We start from the raw sequence: 22485 nt of genomic DNA, 5'->3' as shown, positions 1-22485 counted from the left end.
ATTATTCTTTGTGTAGCTCGTTTGAACCACTTAATTTTAGCACGGAAATGTTAAAAATATCACGATCAAGAGCAAGCTGGTCTTCTAGACTATCCAGCTTCTCCTCCCACGCAGAAAGTTTAGACTCAATACTAGTAAAGTCATTTTCTAAGTTTTTCATAAACTCAATAGTACCGGTTGACTCCAGAATTATGTGATTCAAGGACTTCAATCGAGAGACAAGTTCCATAGACATTTGTGAGAATTCGGGTAATCTTTTAAGCTTTTCGTATAGAAAACATAGTTTCCTATCTGTCAGTGGGACAATCTCAGACTTGTCATGGATTGTTTTTGATTTATTCATATACTCTTCGCAGTTATTAATGAGAGTACCTATTTCTTCTTCAAAATTCTGCAAATTTTGCTTGTTTGTTAAAAATGCTTCAATTTTCATTTCCAAATCAGATATTGCATCAGGTAGAGATACATCAGTTTTCCTAGACTCTAATATTCTCTCCAACTTTGCAATTCTGGATTCTAACTCTACATCGCTAGTATCAGATACTTGGGTTTTGGAAAAGATATCAACTTTTTTGTCTTTAGAATTAGGGATGCATACGTTCTTTAGCCTTTCATCCCAATAATTGACAAAAGAGTCCAAGTCCTGCTCTAATTTAAAAGACGAAATGTCGCCCACCATTTTGTTTACTTTATCTAATAATGGTTTTTCGTCTTCTTGGTTCTCCTCTTTGAGCTCGACCATCAATGCCCGCAGTTCGTTCTCCAGAAACTTGAACCTTAACAACCTGTTTTTCTTTATCAGTTCCTTATTTTCATTCCCGTTCAGCCTATTTGAGTATAATAACTTGTCACGTACCTTGGATTCAAACTCCTCATTCAATGATTGCAATTTCGAATGGTTGATCTCTTCAATAACAATGTCCTCATCCTCATTTTCTTCCCTTCTAGTTACTTTTCTGTTGTGGTTTGGGGGAATTGATTCATATACCTCTTCTTCTTCGGCTGAAACAGGAACTATCTCTGAGTAAAAGTCTGACATTCTCTGACCTGACTTCTTCAAATTTAAAAAGAACTTGGGGGAGAGGAACAATCCACCTATATTTTACACACCTGTACCCACACCCATTTTGACGCCGGTATTTTTTTCTCTCCTGTATATGTAATCAGACACTTCAGTTTCTTCTGCCGAATGCAATGATTGTGTTTCTTAAATGTACAAAATGTGATATAGATTAAATAGAAGGATGGGAAGAATGATAAGAGAGGGAGTTCTGTATGTATACAAGTTTATAATATGGGTTAGGAAGTTGGCCATTACAAAACTGAGCCTAGACTGTGTGAATTCCACATTATATTAATTAGAATGCATTTACCACCTTGGTGTAGGTAGTTTCATCAACAATTCCGCTCTTAAACAAATAAGACATTAGGCTCTTTATCAAAAGGATGATTTCTGCAGGTTCCAAATTGATGATAACTGTTTGAAGGATCTTTCCCAAAGTGAGATAATGGCTAGAGATAAATGTTTCATAATATAGGTATGAGAATGATCCCATCAAAAATTGACAATCCATTCGATCTGTGATACCGCCATGGCCTGGAATTGTGTCCCCAAAATCTTTGATTTTAAAGGCTCTCTTCAATCCGGAAGCGAAAAATCCACCAAATGGAGCAATCAAAGAGGCAAAGGTAGCAATGACCATGCTATGGAAGTAGACTGGTTTGACTTGGATGTATTCTTTGTGCAAAATATCAATCAGGAAGGTAGGTAACCTGTAAACCTGTGGAATAAAGACAGAGTTCGGATCACATTCAATGTGAGAAAAAATATTAGAATAGAAATTATCACTCACTGGACAAATGAAATAATTCATGCTTGAGAATGCATAAACCAATGCAAATGAGGAAATTGTAGTACAAATCCAAGCACCTACAAAGCCTTCAACTGTTTTTTTAGGAGAGATTGAAATCAATTGGGTCTTACCAAACGTAATACCGCATAAGTAGGCAAAGATGTCATTGATGATGACCAAACCGGCTGGAACCACAAACCAAAACATTCCATGGAGGATGTTGTTAATAATACAGTGGCCTTGTAAGATGATTAAGAGTAGAGTCATGTGGGTGACACAAAGCTGCGCAAATTGGAATTTCAAAGAGCCCTTCCTAAGAGACGCCACAAAGCCCACAAAACCAATAACATACATAATATAGCAAATGAATTTATGATGCAACACCAACTTGATTGCAATGACGCTCGTATAATCGGAGACAACAAAATTGGTCAAGTAGTTCTTAATGAGGTTTCTACCGTCCAAATAAAAAATGGTCGTGATGAGAAACCACCAGTTGAGTTCGTTCGTATAACGTAGCTCTTCAATCTTGGCCCTCTGTGTGGTGATATTAATACATTCCCTGAAAACTCCAATCTGTAACAGTAGCACCCCAATAATGGTCCAAAATTGGCCGGCTGCTAGGATAGCTAGAAAGGAAGACACCATAATCAACGTCCAAATCGTACGAACAATGAAAGTCTGCTTCTTTTTCTCTCTTTCGTTGACAACAACGTCATGGCGTGTATTGCTTTGCTTCTCTCCTGCATCACTGGACTTCTCCACTGAACCCTGCTTCGTTTTCCCTTTTTCCCCGCCCTTGACGGTTTTCCCTGTGTTTTTGGATGCCATTGTTTAGTGACAATTTCGTCAACACTATTAAAAAAAAAACAAAAAGAAGAAAAATAAGGCAACAGTTCTTGTTCTTTAGAATCAATTGCTTACTAGACTAGCTTGTCAATCTAAGGAAAAGACAAGGTTGAATTCATCAAAACATACACTGATTATAAAAAAAAAATTAATTAAGTCAAGTTCCCATTTCCGCATCTTTTTTTTTTTTTTTTTTTTCTCACAAACTCGCCCTTCCCTATTGCGCATGTGCAAATGGCCTGGTAAAACGGAAAAATGTGAGCAGCGAGTAACTGCATTTTTTTTTTCCATACGGTTCCATGTATTTTGGAATTTTGTTTCCGTTTTGGTAAAGTTTAAGGATTGTATGTTTGTTTTATTTTTCTATCTTTAGGTTAACCTTTGAAGACAGTATTACTAGAAACCCCCAATTATAGGGGGAGAGGAAGAGACAGAGACACGCGTCTTTACCTTGTTTTTTTTTTTTTTTTCAGCTTTGACAAAGATGGAACACCAAACGGACAGAACAGGAAGGCCTGGTGATGGCAGGAAAGTGAGGAAAGTGGAGGTAGTCAACGACAAGAAGTACCAGAATCTGGACAAGGCCAAGTTGCTAGATAAGATCGATGATGATATCCAAGAGTTGAACCTCTTGAAGAGCAAGCTCCGGCGTCTGGAGGAGAATAAGTTTCAAATGCAAGAGAGAATCAAGATTCTCGACTCTGAAGAGAAGAAGGCAGAGTCTAGCAACACGTCTGATAATGAGACGCCGTCCCCCGCTGATTGGAAGGATAACACGCATACACAGATCATCAAGGCGTCGGAGTCAAGACAGTACAGACAATACGAGCTAGCGTTTGACCGAGTGAAGCTTTTCTACAAGGAGCAGCATCAAAAACAAACCGTTGCTTACAACATCCAGGCACGAATCAACTTCAAGTCAAAGATAAGGGACCGTATGACTGTCTGGGAGGCGTTGATGAAACTCAACAAACTCCTGGACGAGTCTGATCCGGACACAGAGCTGTCGCAAATTGACCATTCCTTGCAAACTGCAGAGGCCATTCGAAAAGACGGGAAACCAAGATGGTTTCAGTTGGTGGGATTAATCCATGACTTGGGGAAACTTCTTTATTTCTACGACTCACAGGGCCAGTGGGATGTTGTTGGGGACACTTTCCCAGTTGGATGCAAGTTTTCGAAGAAGATCATCTACCATGAATATTTCAGGGACAATCCAGATTCTAAGAATCCTTTATATCGGACAAAATACGGAATCTATACGCCACATTGCGGGCTTGATAACGTGATGTTAAGCTGGGGACACGATGAGTATATGTACCATTTAGCAAAGGAGCAAACGACATTGCCCCCAGAGGGGTTGGCCATGATACGGTACCATTCTTTCTATCCGTGGCATTCCGAAGGAGCCTACAAATACCTAATGGATGAAAAGGATAAGGAGCTGTTGGAATGTGTGCAGGCGTTCAATCCCTATGATTTGTACTCAAAGTCGGATATCAGATACGATATCGAGGAATTAAAACCATATTATCTCGAACTAATTGACGAGTTTTTCCCTAATAAAATAGTGGAGTTTTGACAATCTCCTGGAAATGTACACTACTTTTGAAACTTTACTAAATCTTAAAGTATAATCACTATATTATATAGTTTTATAAACGAGCATGAAATTGGAAATGATTTCGAAGTTGAAACTGTGAAACTTCTAAAAAAACAACAAAATAAAATAAAACAATATGATTGTTGTTTAAAAAAAGCAGAGGTAGAAATGAGTAGAAAAGTGGTTCTGAGTTGTTGTTACTGTAATAGTTGTAGTGGTTGTGGCATAACTGTTGGCTGTGGATCGATATTTATCAAACTGATGGGAGAAGTTGGATTATACCAAAATGTTGCTCAATATTGTATGGACCTGGTTGTTTCCAGTAATCATCGTATGTAGATAAGATAGTAACATCAGTACCAACAACGTCCAAAATACTCTGAACCGCAATTCTTTGGTTTTCAACACTAGGGACATTATCACCGTTCACATTACCAGCACTTGGGTAACCAGTTTCAGTAACAACGATATCTTTATCACCACAATATTGTTTTACAATCTCAATTTGACCGGCAACAAAAACACCAGAATTATCTGCAGAGGAATAAACATCAAAGTAGGAATGTGGATTTATACCAACAAAATCAATTTCAGAGTCGGTACATAACTGTGGGTTGTTTTCAAAACTGACAGGTGGCTCGGAAGTAGTAATTTTACCAGAATAACCTGCAGCATTTAACTTGCCCTTAACTTCTGAGATTTTATTAATTAAGTCATCAACTGAACAATAGTTAGAGATAATCGCTTCATTTCCAACTGTGATATAAGAGAATAAATCCCAACTGTATTCTGCTGCACCGGAGGAAATGTAGGTGATGAAGTTATCAACTGCATCGTCAATGGAATTTGCACCATCTTGAGAAATCCAGAAACCTTGATTAACTTTCAAACCCAACTTATTTGCAACATTCAAAACTGTAGTCAGATAATTACAATCGTTACCATAGATTCTAATCTCCTTAATTCCCTTGGATGCAATCAATTTGAGATCAGTGTATACGGTGGTGTAGCTCTTACATGAATTATCGTTGTTGTATGGGGAATAGACAATTGAGTAGGGAGCCTTTGTCAAAAGGCCGGAGTCTGAGGATGCCGAGCTCGAGGCAGCGCTTGTAGAAGTTTGCTCATCTTGAAGAACGTCATCTGGGCTGGAAGAAGAAGTAGAATCTGCAGTTGGTGTAGTAGAAGAAGTTGAAGAGGTCGTTACTATGACCGGTGTAGTAACTTGCTTTGTGTTGGTAACAGAAACAGTTGCCGGATCTGCCATGTTAGTGTTCACGTTTTTATCCTTTGGTAAACCGACAGTTAAAGTAGGCAGTAACAGTTTATCACTACTCGAAACTAGACTCAACAGCGCTGTAGTGGTAGGTGCGTCATTAATATTGGTCAAAGTTGTGGTGGTAAGGGCAACATTAGGAGCAACTTCCTCTGAAGGAACAAGACTGAATGGTAAAGAGGAGTAAAATACTTCACCATTAGCCCATGTGGTAACAAATGGTTTGTCCTTACCTGCCGCATCAGTATTCATTGACAAGCTGGTCTCACTAGAAGAATCTTGTGCCGATGAGGAGCTGGTTGTCTCCGTTGCCAAAGTGGTAGAAATTGCCGAAGTAGAATCTTCAGAAGAGGTATTGGTTGTGTTTGGTGTAGATTGTGTGGTTGGGGAAGTAGAACCTGTAGTTGCAGAAGTAAAGGAGCTAGTAGTGTCGGTTGATAAAGTAGCAGCTGCAACATTATTATTGCCAACTAAATCGACACTTGTTTGTGTAGAAGAAGTACTTACTGGTGTTTCAGTTGCCTGAGGCAATTGCTCAGTTTGTGTGTCAAAAGGTACACCATCAGTACCAACTAAAACTGTCTTATCAAGAGTGACCCAAACATGTGCAACGCCATTAGAATCAACACTAATTGAAGTTGAGGTACAGTCCGATGTGGTTAACGCTGGAGTAGATGTAGTTTCAGAAGTAGCAGGGGTTACAGAATCAACTGTGGTTTCAGGAGTAGTCTCTGTGTTCTCGGTGGTTGGGTCTGCTGGAAGATTGGTCTCTGTGGCAAGTGTAGTAGGATCAGCTGCAGGGCTAGTCTGCGTAACAAGAGTAGTTAATTGGATTGTTGTAGTTTGGCCATCGCTGATAATGACTTCTGCGACAGGAATAATGGTGGTGACATAAGTATCTGGGGCTGTGACTGTGACATAGTAGGGCAATGGGGCTGCCAGTATCACTTGTAAAAATGTGAAAAATATCAAAGAGATTTGAAAGTTCATTTTATTTCGAAGTTGAATGAGTGTCTTTAGTTGGAATTTTCTTGTGATCAGAAATGAGTGTAAGGAGTTGGCCTTAAAGGAAAGTAATTAGTTGGAAAAGTGTGAAAGAGAGAAGCAACAAGCTATGATGTTTGTGTATGCTAATCTATGTGGAAATAAAATGAACTTAGAATGAATGGAGGAACTTGTGGTTGTGAAAAGAAGAGTTAATTTTAAATATGTCTAGCCTTAAAGACATTCAAACGATAAGTCGGGGCACCATGTCTATTTTATATATGCCTTGGTAAATTGATTAATATATACCAAACCAGTACTTAGCAAGCATTGTGGTAGAGAAAAAAAGGCATATACCCAACTGACCCTCTGATGGCTGGGTTTCAATAATTACCCTTTTAGGAAATCATACAGCCCTCAATCTGAATCTTTGTTCTTGTTCTTTCGGAAGGATAGGAGAAATGAGGTAGGAGTGTTTAAGTAGCCAAATAGAAGTCAATTTAGATGTTTCTATGTATGTCATTGGGGGAAACTGACTGGTATCGTACTAATAATCTCATAATACCAACCCCAACCTGTACTCTGAGGAGAAATAAGAACCACACATCCAATCTATCAAGAAAATCAAACTAATGAGTGACTTGCAAGAAAACGAGCCGAGCCCCCAACTTAAAAACGTTTGCATGCGGCGCTACCTAATTGGGCGATTCTTCCCTCCCAAAAACCAGCCCACAGGAAGAACCGTTAAATGCTGACAAGATGGTTGGTTTATGAGATTGCCTATTTAAGACCTCGACAGTTAGTAACAGTATCAATGGCTATACAATAAGAGATATACTTGTTTGTGCAAAGTATAAAAGGTGACATATGTGCGGATACATGGATGTTTATCCGTTTGTCTGTGGGGAGAGGCACATATCTGTATCACTGTACCCACTGAAGAGTAGAATCAAATTTTCTTTTTTTTTAAAAAAAAGGGGGATCGACTAGTGCTGGTTTTGATTATGATGTATCATATTTGCAAGACGATTCTTGCCCTTGCTTGTGGAACAGTCTGTTGTTTGTCTTTTAGTTAAAGGTCGTGTTTGATTGGCGCAGCAGACCGTTGGCTTTGCTAACTATCAAGAGCAAACAAAGTAGCTATATCTTTGCAACAATGATGGGAAAATGTAATTCCTTATCACAAGCATCAACAGAACCTGTAAATAATCAAACTTGCGAAAAATCAGTAGCGGACCACCACAAGTCCATAGATCTGGATATCGAACAAGCACTTGCTGAAAACAGACATGATATCTCCCCCGAGTTTTTCTGTAATTCCCTTGCTGGGTCAAGTCCTCATCTTAATCTGAAAAGTACTGGTAGCACAATAATTCTCTGCCATACAAGTGATGATGTTATCCTGTCAATTTTTCCTCTACTCTGCTACACATTATTGGTTTCCCTTGGCGGTTTAGTTTACGGATACGATATTGGAACAGTTGGTGGAATTGTGGATATACCTGCATTTGTTAGAAAATTCGGTGACCACTCAACAGCAAATGGAGATAAAGTTTTTAAGCCGATAACAAAGGGGTGTTTGGTCAGTATTGCATGTTTGGGAGGGTTTGTTAGTGGTTTTGTCTCCAATCAGACTATACCTCTAATTGGAATGAGATTTACTCTCTCATTAGCAATGCTGGTCTACATGTTAGGGATCATATTAGCATTGATAGCACCTACGTATCATGTGGTTATTGTTAGTCGATTGCTTAATGGCTTGGCAGTTGGTATTTCAACAGTCGCATGTCCAATGTACATTAGTGAAATTACGCCAGTAAAATATAGAGGTGTTTTGACTTGTTTCAACCAATTGTTTACTACTATTGGAATCGTAATTGGATCAGTTACTATGTATTTTTCTGCCACTAGATTTAATTCAGACAATAATGCCCAATTTCTGTATCCTTTATGCCAAGGTGGATTTCTTTCGTTATTAGCTGCAGCATCCATTTGGTTGGTACCCGAGTCACCACAATGGTTAGCAAGGAAAGAAAACAATGTTGAAAAAGTGAAAAAAGCGTTGAGTAGGTTGAACTATTTGAACATAAATGATGAAAAAGTGATTGATAATACAGTAAAATTGTACGATATTCAAGCAGTTAATCGATCCAACATTGAGATGAATGGTAAAAGGGCCAGATCAATTATAAGAGGTGAGCCCAAATACCTTTTCAGGACAATCATCGGCATTTTGATTTATGGGTTTCAGCAATTTACTGGTATTAATTTTTTCTTTTTCTATGGCTTAACCATCTTCAAAGGCATCCAGGTGAAGAGTCCCTATCAAATTCCTGTAATGCTAGGTGTCATTAATTTATTTTTTTCGAGTTTGTCGGTTTATACAATCTCGAAATTTCCAAGGAGACACCTCCTCTTGTTTGGTTCTATTTCCTTGAGTTCATTGATGGTGTGTTTTACAATTGCTGGAGCAATACTGAAAAATAAATTTGATGTAACGGTGCCATTGATACTAATATCGTGCGCCTTTATTGCAGTCTTTAGTATCACTTGGGGCCCAATAGCATCAGTTGTAATCTCCGAAATGTACCCGTCCACCATAAAGGTCAAGGCAATGTCCATATGTGGCTCATGTGCATGGATATTCAACTTTATGATTTCACTTATCATCCCTACCTTGACAAAATATATCGGGTTGGGAGTCGGAGGAGGTTTTGCTTTTGCTACAGTTTGCGGTGGGGTATTTGTTTATTTTTTTGTTCCGGAAACTAGAAATACTACAACTACAGTACTAGATTTCCATTATCAAGAAAAGGGCCGCCTTTATCGAAGATTGTGCAGATAAATGAGTAAACCCTTCACATGTAAATCCATTCTACAGAAATCACAAATATTTGTAATTTACAAGAAATGAAAAAAAAAACGAAGCGCCATTATGTCGTATCAAAACTACAAAGACAAAATCGGACTTGTTTGAGCAAAAGATTCATCACTTATCCTTTTTTCTTCCACGATCAGCTTTTACATTGGGAATCAAAAACATTTCCAGTTGTAATCCCAATAAGCTTCTATTTGTTGATTTTGTAACCTTGTCAGTTTTGTTGTTGTTGTTGTTTTTTTTTTGAAAAGTTTTGATGTTTATAACTAAATTAAAAAGGAGTTAAAGATATATTATAATAACCTTAAATTAATTTAACGGGAGGTAGCTTGAACCTTTTGGAAAGCACCCTTAGCTTGTTGCTTAGAGATCTTTGCACCAGAAGCAACTAACTTAGCCTTTTCTGCCTTTCTCTTTTCCTTGTCAGCCTTCTTCTTTTCCTTTGCAGCTGCAAGAGCTTCGGTTCTCTTTGCCTTTCTTTGTTCTGGCTTTAAAGATCTTCTTTCCTTGATCAAGTCTAAAGAAGCACCGACAATTGCTCTTTGGTGCTTGACGGTCTTTCTGGATCTCTTCTTTGCAACTTCTTCAGTAATACCCTTCTTGTGTTGCTTTCTGAATAAAACAGTCCATGCAATTCTTCTTGGGTTCTTTCTTTGGTGGAATAAAGATGCAGATTTAGAAGATTGGAATCTGAAAATCTTGGAGTCACCTCTAACGAAAAGGGTACCTCTACCTGGGTAAATCTTTGCACCGGAAAAGGAGTCAACTTCGACCTTCATTTTATTGATGTGAGGATACTTGGTTGTATTATTCGATCAGAAGAATAAAGGTACGTTGAACATGACTAAAATCCCCCATTTTTCACCTATATTGGAGTAACTTCCATCAACAGTAACAGTATCCATCCACATTCCACATTCCACAATCCACCACCTCCTCCACCAACGTACGGGGGGGGAGCATCTCCCAACTGGGAAACGCCCTCGAAGTGAAAAGTCGCACTTGGGCGAAAACTCGCAGAGCAATGAAAAATAGGGGAAAGAGAATTTTCTGTGTGCGGTGTGCGGGTTACAGACGCAGACCTTCCGTTTCGGGAACCCCCTCCCACCGCACGTTAGTTTTTGCTTGAAAAAAAAAAAAAAACAAGAAAATAATTTGGAAGTTTCCATAAATAAAAGACAAGATCCTCTCCAAGAAGTAAGAATGGAAACGAGTGGCTACGTGCATCTCTTTTAGATTTCTTTCTTTAACATCCACGACCGGAGTATAAACTAATTACAGAGATGGTCAGTATACTTTTATTTTAATTTCCAGCATTCTAACTATACTAACTGCAGATAACTGCATCCTATTTGTTGCTTGAAAGGGACACACGTTTGGATACTGAAAGAAGCACTCTTTCTGTTATAGAGATGACCGATCGTGAATATGTTACAGTTGTTTCCCTATATTAGCACTCTATGGACAGTTATCTGCGGTAGCCTTGATTGTATATTTTGAATGCACCTTACTGTTTTACTGTGTATACTAACATTTTTGAGTGTTGTGACGATGCAATACGGTAAACTTATCTGTTATAGGCACCAAAGACTAAGAAGAATTCCGACTTAATGAACGCTAAGTTAGCTTTAGCTATCAAGTCTGGTAAGTATACACTAGGTTACAAGTCCACCATCAAGTCCATCAGACAAGGTAAGGCTAAGATGATCATCATTGCAGCTAACACCCCAGTCTTGAGAAAGTCTGAATTGGAATACTATGCTATGTTATCCAAGACTGCTGTCTACTACTTCCAAGGTGGTAACAACGAATTAGGTACTGCTTGTGGTAAGTTGTTCAGAGTTGGTGTCTTATCCATCTTAGACGCTGGTGACTCTGATATCTTATCTATTGGACAAAACTAATTCTAACCTTTTTGTATTTGTATATTGTCTACGGACCATCGACTTATAGAAAAGAGTTAAATTAATCAATTTGGGCCTCCAAATTTCCAATTTTTGCTCCGTCAGAAACTTCGAAACACGTAGCTGTAACCCGTGGCCGTAAGACGTTGATTTTTTTTTTTTCCTTCTATTTCCGGTCCCACAAAAACATACCCCAGAAAAAAATAATAGTAACATTATTCTATCAATAGGAAAAAAAAATGGAAAATTTGGAAACTGGCGTGAGGCGGGGTTTCCATTTCCGGAAAATCTCCAAATTCTTTCCCAGAGGTTGTATATCAAACAGCCCATGTATAAATATCCCAGGAAGGCAATTTTTCTATTTCCATCTGCAACTTGTTTCTTTGTGGTGCTGATTTGCTTCTGGAAATATCTTGATCATTAGGCAAAAGGGAATGTCTACAGGTGTTGTGAAAAGGAAGGTCCAGTTTAATGAGGAGACTCTCACTGAGCAGGTGCTAGAGTTGAATCCGAAAACCTATGATATCTATATGCGTATGAACCATTCAGCGGAATATGATTTTTGTTTCCAAGTCAATGACCAAACCACATTTAAGGATCTTTTCAAGATTTTCAAACTTCCAATGGTTTTCTCTCCATCAATTTTTTACAGTAAAGACCCAACAGGTTTTTCCGTCTCAACTCACCCAGGCTATTTGAGTAGAACAGGCACAGTTGTATTCGACACGTATGCACACAAACAGAAGTATTTAACGAGAATCTCAAATTTGAATGACAAAATCTCTCAACACTGTCTACCAGGGCAATTGATTGTTCCAACTTTTGAGAGACGTTATTTCTTGCATTTTTCAGTTATTTCCTTTTTTTTAGCATGGTTATTTGTTGATCTACCAGAGCATATTGCTCCTATCAAAGGTTTGAGTCCAACATATAGATTGACTGACGTTATTTGCTATTTTATCAAAGAATTTCTTGACAAGCCCGATATTGCTCAGCATTTTCATGATGGTATTTATGCACCAGTCGACGTTATTGAACAGTGGATCTACTTCTCCTTCCACCTAATTAAGTGCACAATGTTGTATTTTTTTGTTTGGTCAGGTCTATTCAATCCATATTCCTTTAGAAAACCAGCGTTGGCTGTTACTAAGGATGAGTTGATTGAAATTGGTTGGACTGGTGTTAAAAAGGGAGGTAAGGCAGATGTTCAAGACGGTTATAGAAGCTCGTTGATTCAAGAACATGGCACAATCATTGGCATCTTTAATGCTGGCAAGCTGGAATACGTCAAGGAGTGTTTTATTGATTTACAGAGGGGAGAAGGTTATGATTATAAATCACCAATTGACCCCAATGTTGAAGTTCCATTTAAGCTTACTAAAGAGCTGCTAATGAAGGAACGTAAGTTCTTAGCCACAGAATTGGCGAAAATGCCCTACGAAAATGCCTACAAAGAATTGAAGAGGTATAGAAAAAATGGTCCTTTGGTTCCCTGTGTTCAATTAAAGGAGATGGTTGAACGCAAGTTTGCGAAAATTGATGAAAGTATCAGACAAAAGGCTTACAATAACCCTGTGCTTAAAAAGAATCAATAGTTCATACTACCTTTTTAGTCATTTTACGCCAGCTTAATGTAATTGTATTTTTATAATCTTATTTACTATCCCTATCAAGCCGTCTATTAATTCAAGGAGACCCTACGTTCTGTTAATGATATATATATATATATATTACATCAGAAATTATAATTTAGCAAAATAAAATAAAAAAAGGCACTGATGTAGGCCTAAACAACATCAGAGAAGAAAGGGTATGTTAACAATTCTGATGCAGATGGACGATCCAACGGATCAAGCACCATACATTCATTCAGCACTTCAAATGCATCCCGGTACTCCTGCCCTAGCGAAGACTCCGAAACAGTACCTTTTTTATCTACGGCACATAACAATTCCCATGCAGGAGAATCATCCGCAAATGTGTCGCCCTCTTTACAATCCATTAACACGGCATTAGCAACAAGTGTTTCAAGCTTAATCCTATCCTTGAACCTTGGGTAATTACATTCAAAGCCTAAACCGTGGATGGCTGCACATTTTTTCATCTCCTCCACCCCAAATATTGCAGTGATCTCCATAAGTGCATCAACATCGTCTGTGGAATTGAAAAAGGGGAATCTCCTTGATAATAACGTAAGTAGCATAACACCTGCCGACCAAATATCGATACTCTTTGTTTGGTTGTTACACTTCAGCAAAACTTCAGGTGCTCTGAAACCTCTCGTACCAGCACGATTTGCACGTCTACCGGGCCTTTGGTCATCTTTTAAATATCCGTTTTTCGGAAACTGACTATTGTTTTCTACTTCAAGCTGCCGGTAAACATTCTTAAACTCACTTCGAGTATAGCAAGGGCATTTACTAGAGATACATTCGCTTTGTGTTTCTGCTAGACCAAAGTCGACTAAAACGCCCCGTCTTGTAAACGGATTGTACAAGAAATTGGTAGGCTTAATGTCTCTATGAATGACGCCTCTTTCATGAATAAAATTAAGTGCAAGTAACAGCTCATGCATGTACGTTTTAATACCATAGAGTGGTAAATCCCTGTAAAAGTCACGGAAGTCAGAGTGTTGGTAAAATGGCAAAACTGCTATAACCTGATCTTCAAACCGCAAAACGTCCAATAGCGGAGCAACATTCTGGCTCCCCCGTAGAGAATACAACAAGTTCAATTCGTTGTAAATTCTTTGAGGTGATGAAGTTACATAAATCCTCTTCAATGCAACTAGGGAAGTGTCTCTGGGTTTCTCATTGCTCAGACTATCGCCAACCTTTTGACCCAAATAAACAGTTGAAAATGTACCTTCACCAATCTTATTAAATATCCTATAGCTCTGGTCCAGATTCGGGAACGAGCAATTCAAATCGTATATCTCTTGTTTAATCGCAGGGGAAACAGTATAGTTGGACCCTAGCACCATTTTTAGCTCTTCTGTGGTATATTCGTCAGAACCTCGGGAAATTGTACTCATACCATTGACTTGTGAATAGGGCCGATCTTCTCGCATATCTGTAGCTTCGCTTTTACTTGCAGAGTTCCTCCTCCTCTTCCTTTCAGATACATCACCATCTTGTCTAGATTTCTCATTTCTTGCCTGTTCTAATATTGATTGGTTCAAAGCATGCTCTAGTTTGTCGGCTTTCCTATGCCTACGTAGCCTTTCTTTGTTATCACATGTATGTTCTTCTTTAATTATTAGCTCGCCATCTCCTGGAACGGGTGCATTGTCAATAACCTTGTGTCCTTCTTGGATCAGTTCCTCGTACCCTGTTTCTACACCTGCTGCTTCTTCTGCTTCTTTTGACTGACAAACCAGCTCTGTCACCCTGGATTCTCTGTCCATTGCAACAAACACCATAGAAGATCCTTTAAGAGACAGACCAAAATAAGTTGTTATTGGATGATGTTGCTATACCAACATGTGTGTTTTGAATAGTCGGGAAATCTCAGGGTAATAGTGTAGTGAACTAGTAACAAATAAAATCCACAAAAAAAAAAAAACCTTACGCGTTAAACACAGGTTACTAAATGCTCTTTCTAAGATGGGTTCTAGTCCCTTATACAAGTATGTCATGGCCTATATATTCTAATTTCCGATAATAGTTGAAAGTGACTCAGGTTCGGTACTTGCACTGGGTTTGAAATCTGATGGTTTCAATGTACACAAAAAGAGCGTATCTCGTGCTTCATCTAATGCTTTCCCCAGCTGTTCCCAAGTATCTTCAGTAAACTTTTCATCTTTTACATGTACTGGTTTTTCCTCGGTATCTTTCTCAACCTTGAATTTGATAACTTTGGTTTGACTCTGCAACCTCAACATCTCCCTCGTATCACCATTCTCCGAACAAACCACAAGTATGGAATTTGGTGCCAAATTGTCGTATATTTTCTCCATTCTATCATTCACTTTTCGGTACATTTCGTTCACATCATCGGGTAACTTCAAACCTTCCACTATATTATTCTGGGAAAAATTTTTGAACCATTCCAGTTCTCTCATTTTAAGGATGATCAGGTCATTGTCTGGTTGTAACTCGACAAACTTATCCACGATTTCATCATCCGAATTGCATTGAACTTGGGTTTCGTGATGTCCAAAGTTTTTGACTGGTGAATAACCCACAACTAATGACTTTTTCGGGATTTTTTCCCCCTCTGCGGTCTTGACAAGCTTGTTGTTTTGTGCAATTCTTTTGAATAGGGACTCCATATTATACGATTTACCATACAAATAACCCTTGGCGATCTTAAGTTTGACTAGCTCCATACAACTGATACAGTCTTCCACCGAATCATGGCCAGAGAAACTCTTCTGGATTGCCGTGTCTAAGTGGGTCGACATTAACATCTTTAATGAAGCTTTGGAAGGTGGGCCTCTTGGATGGTCATAACAAACTGAGGTATCGACGATAAAGGGATGCTTAATTTTCAAAACCGATAAATCTGACTCAAGTGAATGCCCAATAAGTGTATCGTTGCTTGAGATAATAGACAGAAGCTCTTCCTGTATGTCTTCGACTGTTGTTTCCACCCCTTCTAACATTTCTTCGGTTATACCGGAATATTGAGTTAAATAGTCAATAATAGGCTCATCAGGTTTAATTAATTTATCGACAATGACATTATTATCGAAATCACATAGTGAAACTCTGGTTAGAACTCTACCATTCACAGACAGGCACATTTCACAATCTAGTGCAAATGTTCTTGAGCCATCATGGTGGAAATTGACTGTACTTTTATAATCACTGGTTTTATCGATCATTTCTGTAGTTGCACCCGGAACATCTTTATGGATGGGATAATTATTGAACAACAGCTCTTCCAACGTTAAGTATAAATCAGGCAATACAATTTTCCTGTTTTCATTTTCTTTTTGAATTGCAGCCTTTTGTTTATTTGAGAGAGTATAAGAGACTAGCGAAGAATAAGTTGAATAGATACATTTTTTCGAACCTGGTGCAATCATTGGTATAACCTCCTTGAAATGTTTACCAAAGCTATCCAAGTTCCCATTTAAATTATATTTTGATATTAGTAGAGGATCAACCTCTTTCTTCAAATCCGGCATGCCAAACTCTTTGTTGGTCAATCCACGCAGGAAAACAATGACAAACTTGTCAACAGATCTCCTATTAGTCAAGTTGCACCATCTTGGGACCAAATCCATGTCTGTCAACGAATACAACAGGAGATCCCTTATTGAAGAAATAGAGGCCTTTTTATTTCTATCGCCCAAAACTGTTAGCTTGGGCTTGTCATTTAAGAACTTTTTCTTCCTAACAATCATTCCAACATTCAGAGCAGCAGAAGACCGTCTTCTTTTGGAACCTCTCTCTTTCGCCAACAAATGAAGCGGGATGTTGTCTCTATTTCCATTATCATTTCCATTTCCATCTCCTCCATCATCATCATCATCATCAATGGCAGAAGTATTCTGATTTGAGTTATCAATCATTTCCCTCAGTAACGCCGTACCATTTTCAATCTGTTGTTGTCTTTCAAGCTTCTTTTGTAGCTTACGTTGTTTCCTCTTTTCGTTTTTCCTCTTCTTGGAAGATTTGGGGAATCTCTCATTAGTAGTGGCCACTGGTACATTGTAAGGTGTTTCCTCATCTCCTGAAAATGCTGAAGATTCCTGGTTTTCCGATTGAGATTTCAGAGATGTTAGAAACTTCTGGTGTTCCTTGTAGGAGTCGTCGTCAACGGTGATACTCAACCTAGCGACACGATGGTGCATGGCATTGTCATCTTCAACTTCTTTTAGTACTTGCGACTGACTCATAGGGGAAGAAGAAATAAACTTGGAAAAATGCAACCTGGGGAGAAGAAAAAAAAATTTCAAACTTTAAACTGGGTAGGTTCTCCCTGATCAGGTGGTGTGTTTCTTAGAAGTACAGCAACTCTGGCTTTTTAGCAAAGATTACCGTCAACAAGAGCCGATACGTCAAGGTGCAAACAAATACTCTCCTGCTCTCTGTGGACATTTTCTCCTCATTCTCTATTTTCCCCCTATTCAGCGAGAAGGGCAATGCGAGAACTTGAGTCCTTTGCAGCACAAATGAAAATATCTGGATGGAGGCTCGACTCTTGGATGTTGAAGGAATCGTCTATTTGCTGGCCACAGAGGAGGTTGAAGAATAGAGATTGGGGATGGCTGGTGGTGGACTGAGTGGGTGTAGTGGGTGTAGTGGATATGGAATTGCGGAAGTAGACGAGGTAGTCAAACGTTCCTGTTTCTGTTGTGTGGTGGAGTAGTTTAGTGCGCAGAAACTGCTGGATGTAGTCTACTGGGGACGTTGTGAGAGAGTTGTACAATAGCAGAGAGGCGTTTGTGACACAGACAATGCAAGACTTGAACTTTAAACTAGTGTCATTGAGAATGGTTGTTGTCTCTTCAAGAATTGGTCTGATGCAGGTCTCCTTGAAAACGGCAAGGCTATTCTGGTCGGACCGTTCGATGTAGTTGTGGCCATTGACTGTCTCCATGAGTCTGTTCCGCTCGATATCAATAAAGACGACCACAGTTATATCTGCAGAACACGTCCTCAGCGGGTTCAGCAGTCTCAGGTTGGTGTAGTTGTCCTGGCAGATGGTGTAGATCTCCACAGGGCCAATTGCAGACGCAGACTCTGCCGTTGGCTTGATACACGTGTAGTTGAGCACGTCCCTCTGTGGTATGGCCGTAAGGATCTCTGTTGGAGGATCGTATTCGAGATGCCGGTACAGTCCTGCAATGGTGTCCCTGTACTGTGCCAGTGACGGATTGAGGAGAAGGATACTGTGTCTTCCCCTTGTACGTTTGGCAACGGGATCAAGGACTCTCTCCAAATAATCCAGGGTATTTTTCGCCGGCATTACCTTATTGGCAGTCCTTGGTCTATATATTGCTGGCACTAGACTGCAGAGGAGCAATCATGTGTGCTGGTGTCGATGTCTACGTGTCTGTGTTTGCATGTGTGCATGTAAGTTTCCATACAGAGACAACTGGAGTGGTGAGCGCCTACGGTGAATTTCCAATGGAGGCTCTGCAAAATCCAAAACAGTTTGATACAAAGAGTTATAATTTATACATCCATCTATTTATATATCCATCTATTTATCTATCTATCTATTTATCTATCTATCTCTCTCTCTGTATGTGCATGTGTATATGCGGAAGCTCTAAACTGAAGGTTATTTGGAGTTGTCATTGTAGTCAACCGACCTCCTTGCCCTAGGTCCAGCTGTATGTCTCTTGACACGGTTGTACATGGTCACGTCATGGTTGAATATGAAATCCACAATGATCCAGCACCAACTTTTAATCTCTGGAACTTGGTTATAGAATTCGGGCGCTGTTTCCCGCAAGACAGGGAGTTTGGACCATGCAACGTAGGGGAAATCGTGGTGTTCATTATGATAACCAACGTTCCAGGTTAGCATGTTCAATGGGCCATAGTAAGAATGGGTTTCCATTGGGGGAGGAGATTCAAATTCCTTGAATTGAGCCGGTGGGTCGAAGATGTAGTGTTCTGCTACAAAATGGCCAGCGGTTGGATGCAAGGAGCCTGCAAAGAAGGAGGAGAGCAGAAAGTACATTAGGGAGTTCCACCCCCAATATTTGACAATGTAGTAATCAACCACGAACTGTACAACGACATTAAGCAAATGGATTGCGGTGAATTCGATTTGGGTGACAAACATAGGTCTGAACGCGTAGAAGAAGATCTGGAAAGTAGTGAAGAAGGCCTTACCCAAGACGCTCGATAGGAGAAGGGCTTCTAAGCGGGTCGGCAAGTCAGTATCGTAAACTTCGTCACCCAAGAATTTGTGATGGAGCTGGTGGTATGGTTGGAACGATGCCGAATAAGGAATTCCGATAGGTAAGTTGGATATTATTGAGAATAGCCTATTATACAAGGGTTTCCTGAATCCCAAATTGTGGGATAATTCGTGGATGCATAAAAAGCAGTTTTGACTAGCAAATCCGCCAACCCCCCAAGCAATGAGTAGAAATTTCCACGATAAAGGAGAAGTGTTGCGTAGAAGATAAGCAATAGTGAATTGTAAGAGAACAACGGCCAAACTGATCCATTTTGTGAGTGGCTCAGGACCGGTAAGTTTGGTCACTTGTGGGTATTTCTTCAAAATGGCCTTTCTCCTATAGACATGGGGGTCCTTTTCGTTTGTCCAAAAGAATTCGTGTCGAGATGCCATTCTCAATAACTAGGTTTCAATTTCCTCTCGTGGTATGACTTGGACAACGTATTTATAACTGCAACGAGAAGCAACTCAAATGAAATCAAATGAAATCAAATCAAAGCAACTCAAATCAAATGAAATCAAATCAAATCAAATCAAAGCAACTCAAAGCAACTCAAATAAAATCAAATAAAATCAAATAAAATCAAATAAAATCAAATAAAATCAAATAAAATCAAATAAAATCAAATAAAATCAAATCAGCTGAAATCAAGTTCAATATAACTCTATACACCTCAGTGTACCTGAATTTGAGTCTTTAAATATCATTTTCACCATTCATTATTTCCACTCTTTGCACGCACTTGCTGTCAAAACTCTCTTTTCACAATGATAACACCATTATTTTCCCTCGCTACTCGTTGCTCGTATAAAAACACACACACAAAAAAATAAACGTGCTTTTCCGACGCGTCGTAGAATCAAATAATATAAAATAAAATAAAATAATAGGCATGGGAGAGTGATTTTTTTTTTTTTTGTTTTTTTCGACACTCTTTCCCCCCTTCCCCCCCCCATTTAAGCGTCTTCTCGCGACAGTTTCACCGTTTTTACCATATCTTCTGGTTACCCGGCCTAGATCCTCCCCCTCATATATTTACCTCTTCCACCTTTGTTGTTCCGCATCACATTATTTCCCCTTTTGTTGTGTCTCGTTTTATACATTTGCCACTTTAGAAAACTGTAAACGGCAATCTGAGAAATTTGGGAAAATTCAAAAATTCCAGTATTTCCCAATTTTCAATAGTGAAGTGTTAAATGTGGAAAAGGGGAAAATCAACTATATTTTCCAATCGGAGTGTCGAGTGTCTCATTTGAACTTGGTAGTGTTACATTCCTCCAATACACAGTCTCCTAACTACACTCCCTCAATACCACACCCTGGGACACGTTCATACAAGTATAGCCATCTAGTCATACTCTTATAGACATATAGACCTATACTCATATACATAGACTACCACTTCTACTTAGACTTGCACATATACATATATAAACGTCCAAGAGCCATTTCATTCCATTTCTCTTTTTTTTCCCCCTCCCCCACCCTGTGTTTATTCTCTCTCAGATACTCCACATAGACAGCAACATTTGAATTGCCCCATTTTACAATCTCCGCAAATCTACTGAGCCTTCATTTAGAGCCCTTTTTTTTTTTCATTTTACATATAAAAGAGATTGGTGAAGATCTTACAATAGCTTTTTTTTTCTTAAACAAGTCCCTTTAGATCCATTTCAAGATGCTCTCATATACAAAGCTTTCCCTGAACAGGCAACGTCTCTCATTGCTGAGAAACATGGCTACTGCAACTTCGAAAAACTTGGTTGAGTTTCATGTTCACGGTAATGCAAGAACAGTCACGCTAAATAGACCTGACAAATTGAATGCACTAAACACAGAAATGTGTGATGCAATCATTCCTAGATTGGTTGAGTTCTCGAAATCGAAATCGGCTAACTTGATTCTAATTAAGTCATCCACTGAACGGGCCTTTTGTTCTGGTGGTGATGTTGTCCAATGTGCCAAATTCAATTTAGATAATCATTCAAAAAAATCCCTTGATTTTTTTAAATCAGAGTACAATTTGAACTACCTTTTATCCATTTACGGCAAACCAATAGTTTCTCTTGTCAATGGTATAGTTATGGGAGGAGGTGTAGGATTATCAGTTCATGGTCCCTTTAGAGTTGTTACTGAAACAACAAGATTTGCAATGCCAGAAACTTCAATTGGATTCTTTAATGATGTAGGGACATCGTTCTGGTTACCTAAATTGGATGCCAATTTGGGTTATTACCTCTCTCTGACGGGTGATGAATTGATTGGGTTTGATACCTTGTTAGCTGGATTTGGTACTCATTATGTTCCATTAAATAGATTCACCGAATTAACTGAGAGATTGTCTGCATTGGAATTACCTGTTTTGGCCACCGATAGAAGAAAAAATACAATCTTTAATAGAAACAACAGTGAAGCATTATTCCCAATTGTTAATAGTTTAATTGAAGAATTTTCTATTCAAATTCCAAAGAATCATCAATTTAAATATTCTTTAAAAGAATTAAATACTATTGAAAGATGTTTTGATCCAAATACACAAAAATCTGTTAAAGATATCATCAAGGCATTAGAAGATGATGGTTCCTCATTTGCACTTGAAACAATCCAAAAATTAAGATCTAAATCTCCCCTCTCATTGGAATTGAATTTCAAATTGTTATTGAAGAATAAGGATGCTTCCATTCAAGAGGCATTATCAAGAGAGTTGAAATTGGCTGGTAAATTGATGACCAACTATAGGGATAATGATTTTAATTCTTTTATTAATAACAAGTTGATTGAAAAGAATAAGACTCCAATTACTTCGACAGTTTATAAGACCATTGATGATGTCTCCACGGAAACTGTATCCGAGTTGATCTCACTAGATGTTTACAATCCTAAGGTGCCTTCCTCTGCAAATGAGGTTGAGGCAAAGGATCAGCTAGAAAATGAAATCGAATTGCTAAATTCATTGAAAATTGGAAACTTCAATGAATTGGGTGAACGCGTCTCCAATTTTAACCAGTACCCCCACCATATGGGTCTACCAACTCAAGCAGAAATTGAGGCTTATGTGAAGGGGACCGAGGAGTCAAAGGACGAAGAAGTTATGGTTACATTCAAGGAGACCCTAGATTACTTCCAAATGAAGTACGATAATAAAGCCGGTGTTGATGCTAAGGTTAAGATGGTCTTGAATAGAAAGACCCAGCCAAGTCCAGTTGATTCTGAATACATCCAATGGGTCAACTGATTGGAGCATTCCTTATAACATTCCCTTGTAGAT

At 38.8% G+C, this 22485-nt stretch overlaps 13 protein-coding genes across 13 annotated transcripts; 5 read left to right on the top strand and 8 right to left on the bottom strand.

Annotated features, from left to right (window-relative positions):
- Position 1: 1 nt before the first annotated feature.
- On the bottom strand, positions 2-1039 carry C5L36_0B01480 (uncharacterized protein; the record flags this gene model as incomplete). The annotated part of the gene is made up of 1 exon (XM_029464501.1): positions 2-1039. The coding sequence occupies one exon, from the start codon at positions 1037-1039 to the stop codon at positions 2-4; it is 1038 nt and encodes a 345-aa protein (XP_029320360.1).
- A 319-nt stretch (positions 1040-1358) lies between these two features.
- On the bottom strand, positions 1359-2684 carry C5L36_0B01470 (uncharacterized protein; the record flags this gene model as incomplete). Its single annotated transcript, XM_029464500.1, has 1 exon — positions 1359-2684. The coding sequence occupies one exon, from the start codon at positions 2682-2684 to the stop codon at positions 1359-1361; it is 1326 nt and encodes a 441-aa protein (XP_029320359.1).
- A 502-nt stretch (positions 2685-3186) lies between these two features.
- On the top strand, positions 3187-4284 carry C5L36_0B01460 (uncharacterized protein; the record flags this gene model as incomplete). The annotated part of the gene is made up of 1 exon (XM_029464499.1): positions 3187-4284. The coding sequence occupies one exon, from the start codon at positions 3187-3189 to the stop codon at positions 4282-4284; it is 1098 nt and encodes a 365-aa protein (XP_029320358.1).
- Positions 4285-4558: 274 nt separating this feature from the next.
- On the bottom strand, positions 4559-6571 carry C5L36_0B01450 (uncharacterized protein; the record flags this gene model as incomplete). The annotated part of the gene is made up of 1 exon (XM_029464498.1): positions 4559-6571. The coding sequence occupies one exon, from the start codon at positions 6569-6571 to the stop codon at positions 4559-4561; it is 2013 nt and encodes a 670-aa protein (XP_029320357.1).
- Positions 6572-7721: 1150 nt separating this feature from the next.
- Positions 7722-9410, top strand: C5L36_0B01440 (uncharacterized protein; the record flags this gene model as incomplete). The annotated part of the gene is made up of 1 exon (XM_029464497.1): positions 7722-9410. The coding sequence occupies one exon, from the start codon at positions 7722-7724 to the stop codon at positions 9408-9410; it is 1689 nt and encodes a 562-aa protein (XP_029320356.1).
- Positions 9411-9757: 347 nt separating this feature from the next.
- Positions 9758-10222, bottom strand: C5L36_0B01430 (uncharacterized protein; the record flags this gene model as incomplete). The annotated part of the gene is made up of 1 exon (XM_029464496.1): positions 9758-10222. One exon carries the CDS (start codon positions 10220-10222, stop codon positions 9758-9760), a length of 465 nt encoding a protein of 154 aa, XP_029320355.1.
- A 504-nt stretch (positions 10223-10726) lies between these two features.
- Positions 10727-11347, top strand: C5L36_0B01420 (uncharacterized protein; the record flags this gene model as incomplete). The annotated part of the gene is made up of 2 exons (XM_029464495.1): positions 10727-10729; positions 11024-11347. 2 exons carry the CDS (start codon positions 10727-10729, stop codon positions 11345-11347), a joined length of 327 nt encoding a protein of 108 aa, XP_029320354.1.
- A 434-nt stretch (positions 11348-11781) lies between these two features.
- C5L36_0B01410 (uncharacterized protein) lies at positions 11782-12942 on the top strand (the record flags this gene model as incomplete). The annotated part of the gene is made up of 1 exon (XM_029464494.1): positions 11782-12942. The coding sequence occupies one exon, from the start codon at positions 11782-11784 to the stop codon at positions 12940-12942; it is 1161 nt and encodes a 386-aa protein (XP_029320353.1).
- A 191-nt stretch (positions 12943-13133) lies between these two features.
- C5L36_0B01400 (uncharacterized protein) lies at positions 13134-14768 on the bottom strand (the record flags this gene model as incomplete). Its single annotated transcript, XM_029464493.1, has 1 exon — positions 13134-14768. One exon carries the CDS (start codon positions 14766-14768, stop codon positions 13134-13136), a length of 1635 nt encoding a protein of 544 aa, XP_029320352.1.
- Positions 14769-14996: 228 nt separating this feature from the next.
- On the bottom strand, positions 14997-17195 carry C5L36_0B01390 (uncharacterized protein; the record flags this gene model as incomplete). The annotated part of the gene is made up of 1 exon (XM_029464492.1): positions 14997-17195. One exon carries the CDS (start codon positions 17193-17195, stop codon positions 14997-14999), a length of 2199 nt encoding a protein of 732 aa, XP_029320351.1.
- A 227-nt stretch (positions 17196-17422) lies between these two features.
- On the bottom strand, positions 17423-18268 carry C5L36_0B01380 (uncharacterized protein; the record flags this gene model as incomplete). Its single annotated transcript, XM_029464491.1, has 1 exon — positions 17423-18268. One exon carries the CDS (start codon positions 18266-18268, stop codon positions 17423-17425), a length of 846 nt encoding a protein of 281 aa, XP_029320350.1.
- A 318-nt stretch (positions 18269-18586) lies between these two features.
- C5L36_0B01370 (uncharacterized protein) lies at positions 18587-19609 on the bottom strand (the record flags this gene model as incomplete). The annotated part of the gene is made up of 1 exon (XM_029464490.1): positions 18587-19609. One exon carries the CDS (start codon positions 19607-19609, stop codon positions 18587-18589), a length of 1023 nt encoding a protein of 340 aa, XP_029320349.1.
- A 1286-nt stretch (positions 19610-20895) lies between these two features.
- C5L36_0B01360 (uncharacterized protein) lies at positions 20896-22452 on the top strand (the record flags this gene model as incomplete). The annotated part of the gene is made up of 1 exon (XM_029464489.1): positions 20896-22452. One exon carries the CDS (start codon positions 20896-20898, stop codon positions 22450-22452), a length of 1557 nt encoding a protein of 518 aa, XP_029320348.1.
- Between the last annotated feature and the right edge of the window lie 33 nt (positions 22453-22485).

This window comes from Pichia kudriavzevii, chromosome 2, assembly GCF_003054445.1.
Source record: "Pichia kudriavzevii chromosome 2, complete sequence".
In the NCBI taxonomy this organism is placed as follows: domain Eukaryota; kingdom Fungi; phylum Ascomycota; class Pichiomycetes; order Pichiales; family Pichiaceae; genus Pichia; species Pichia kudriavzevii.
Note: the sequence above shows the minus strand (reverse complement) of the source record. Positions and strands in the feature narration are given on the sequence as shown.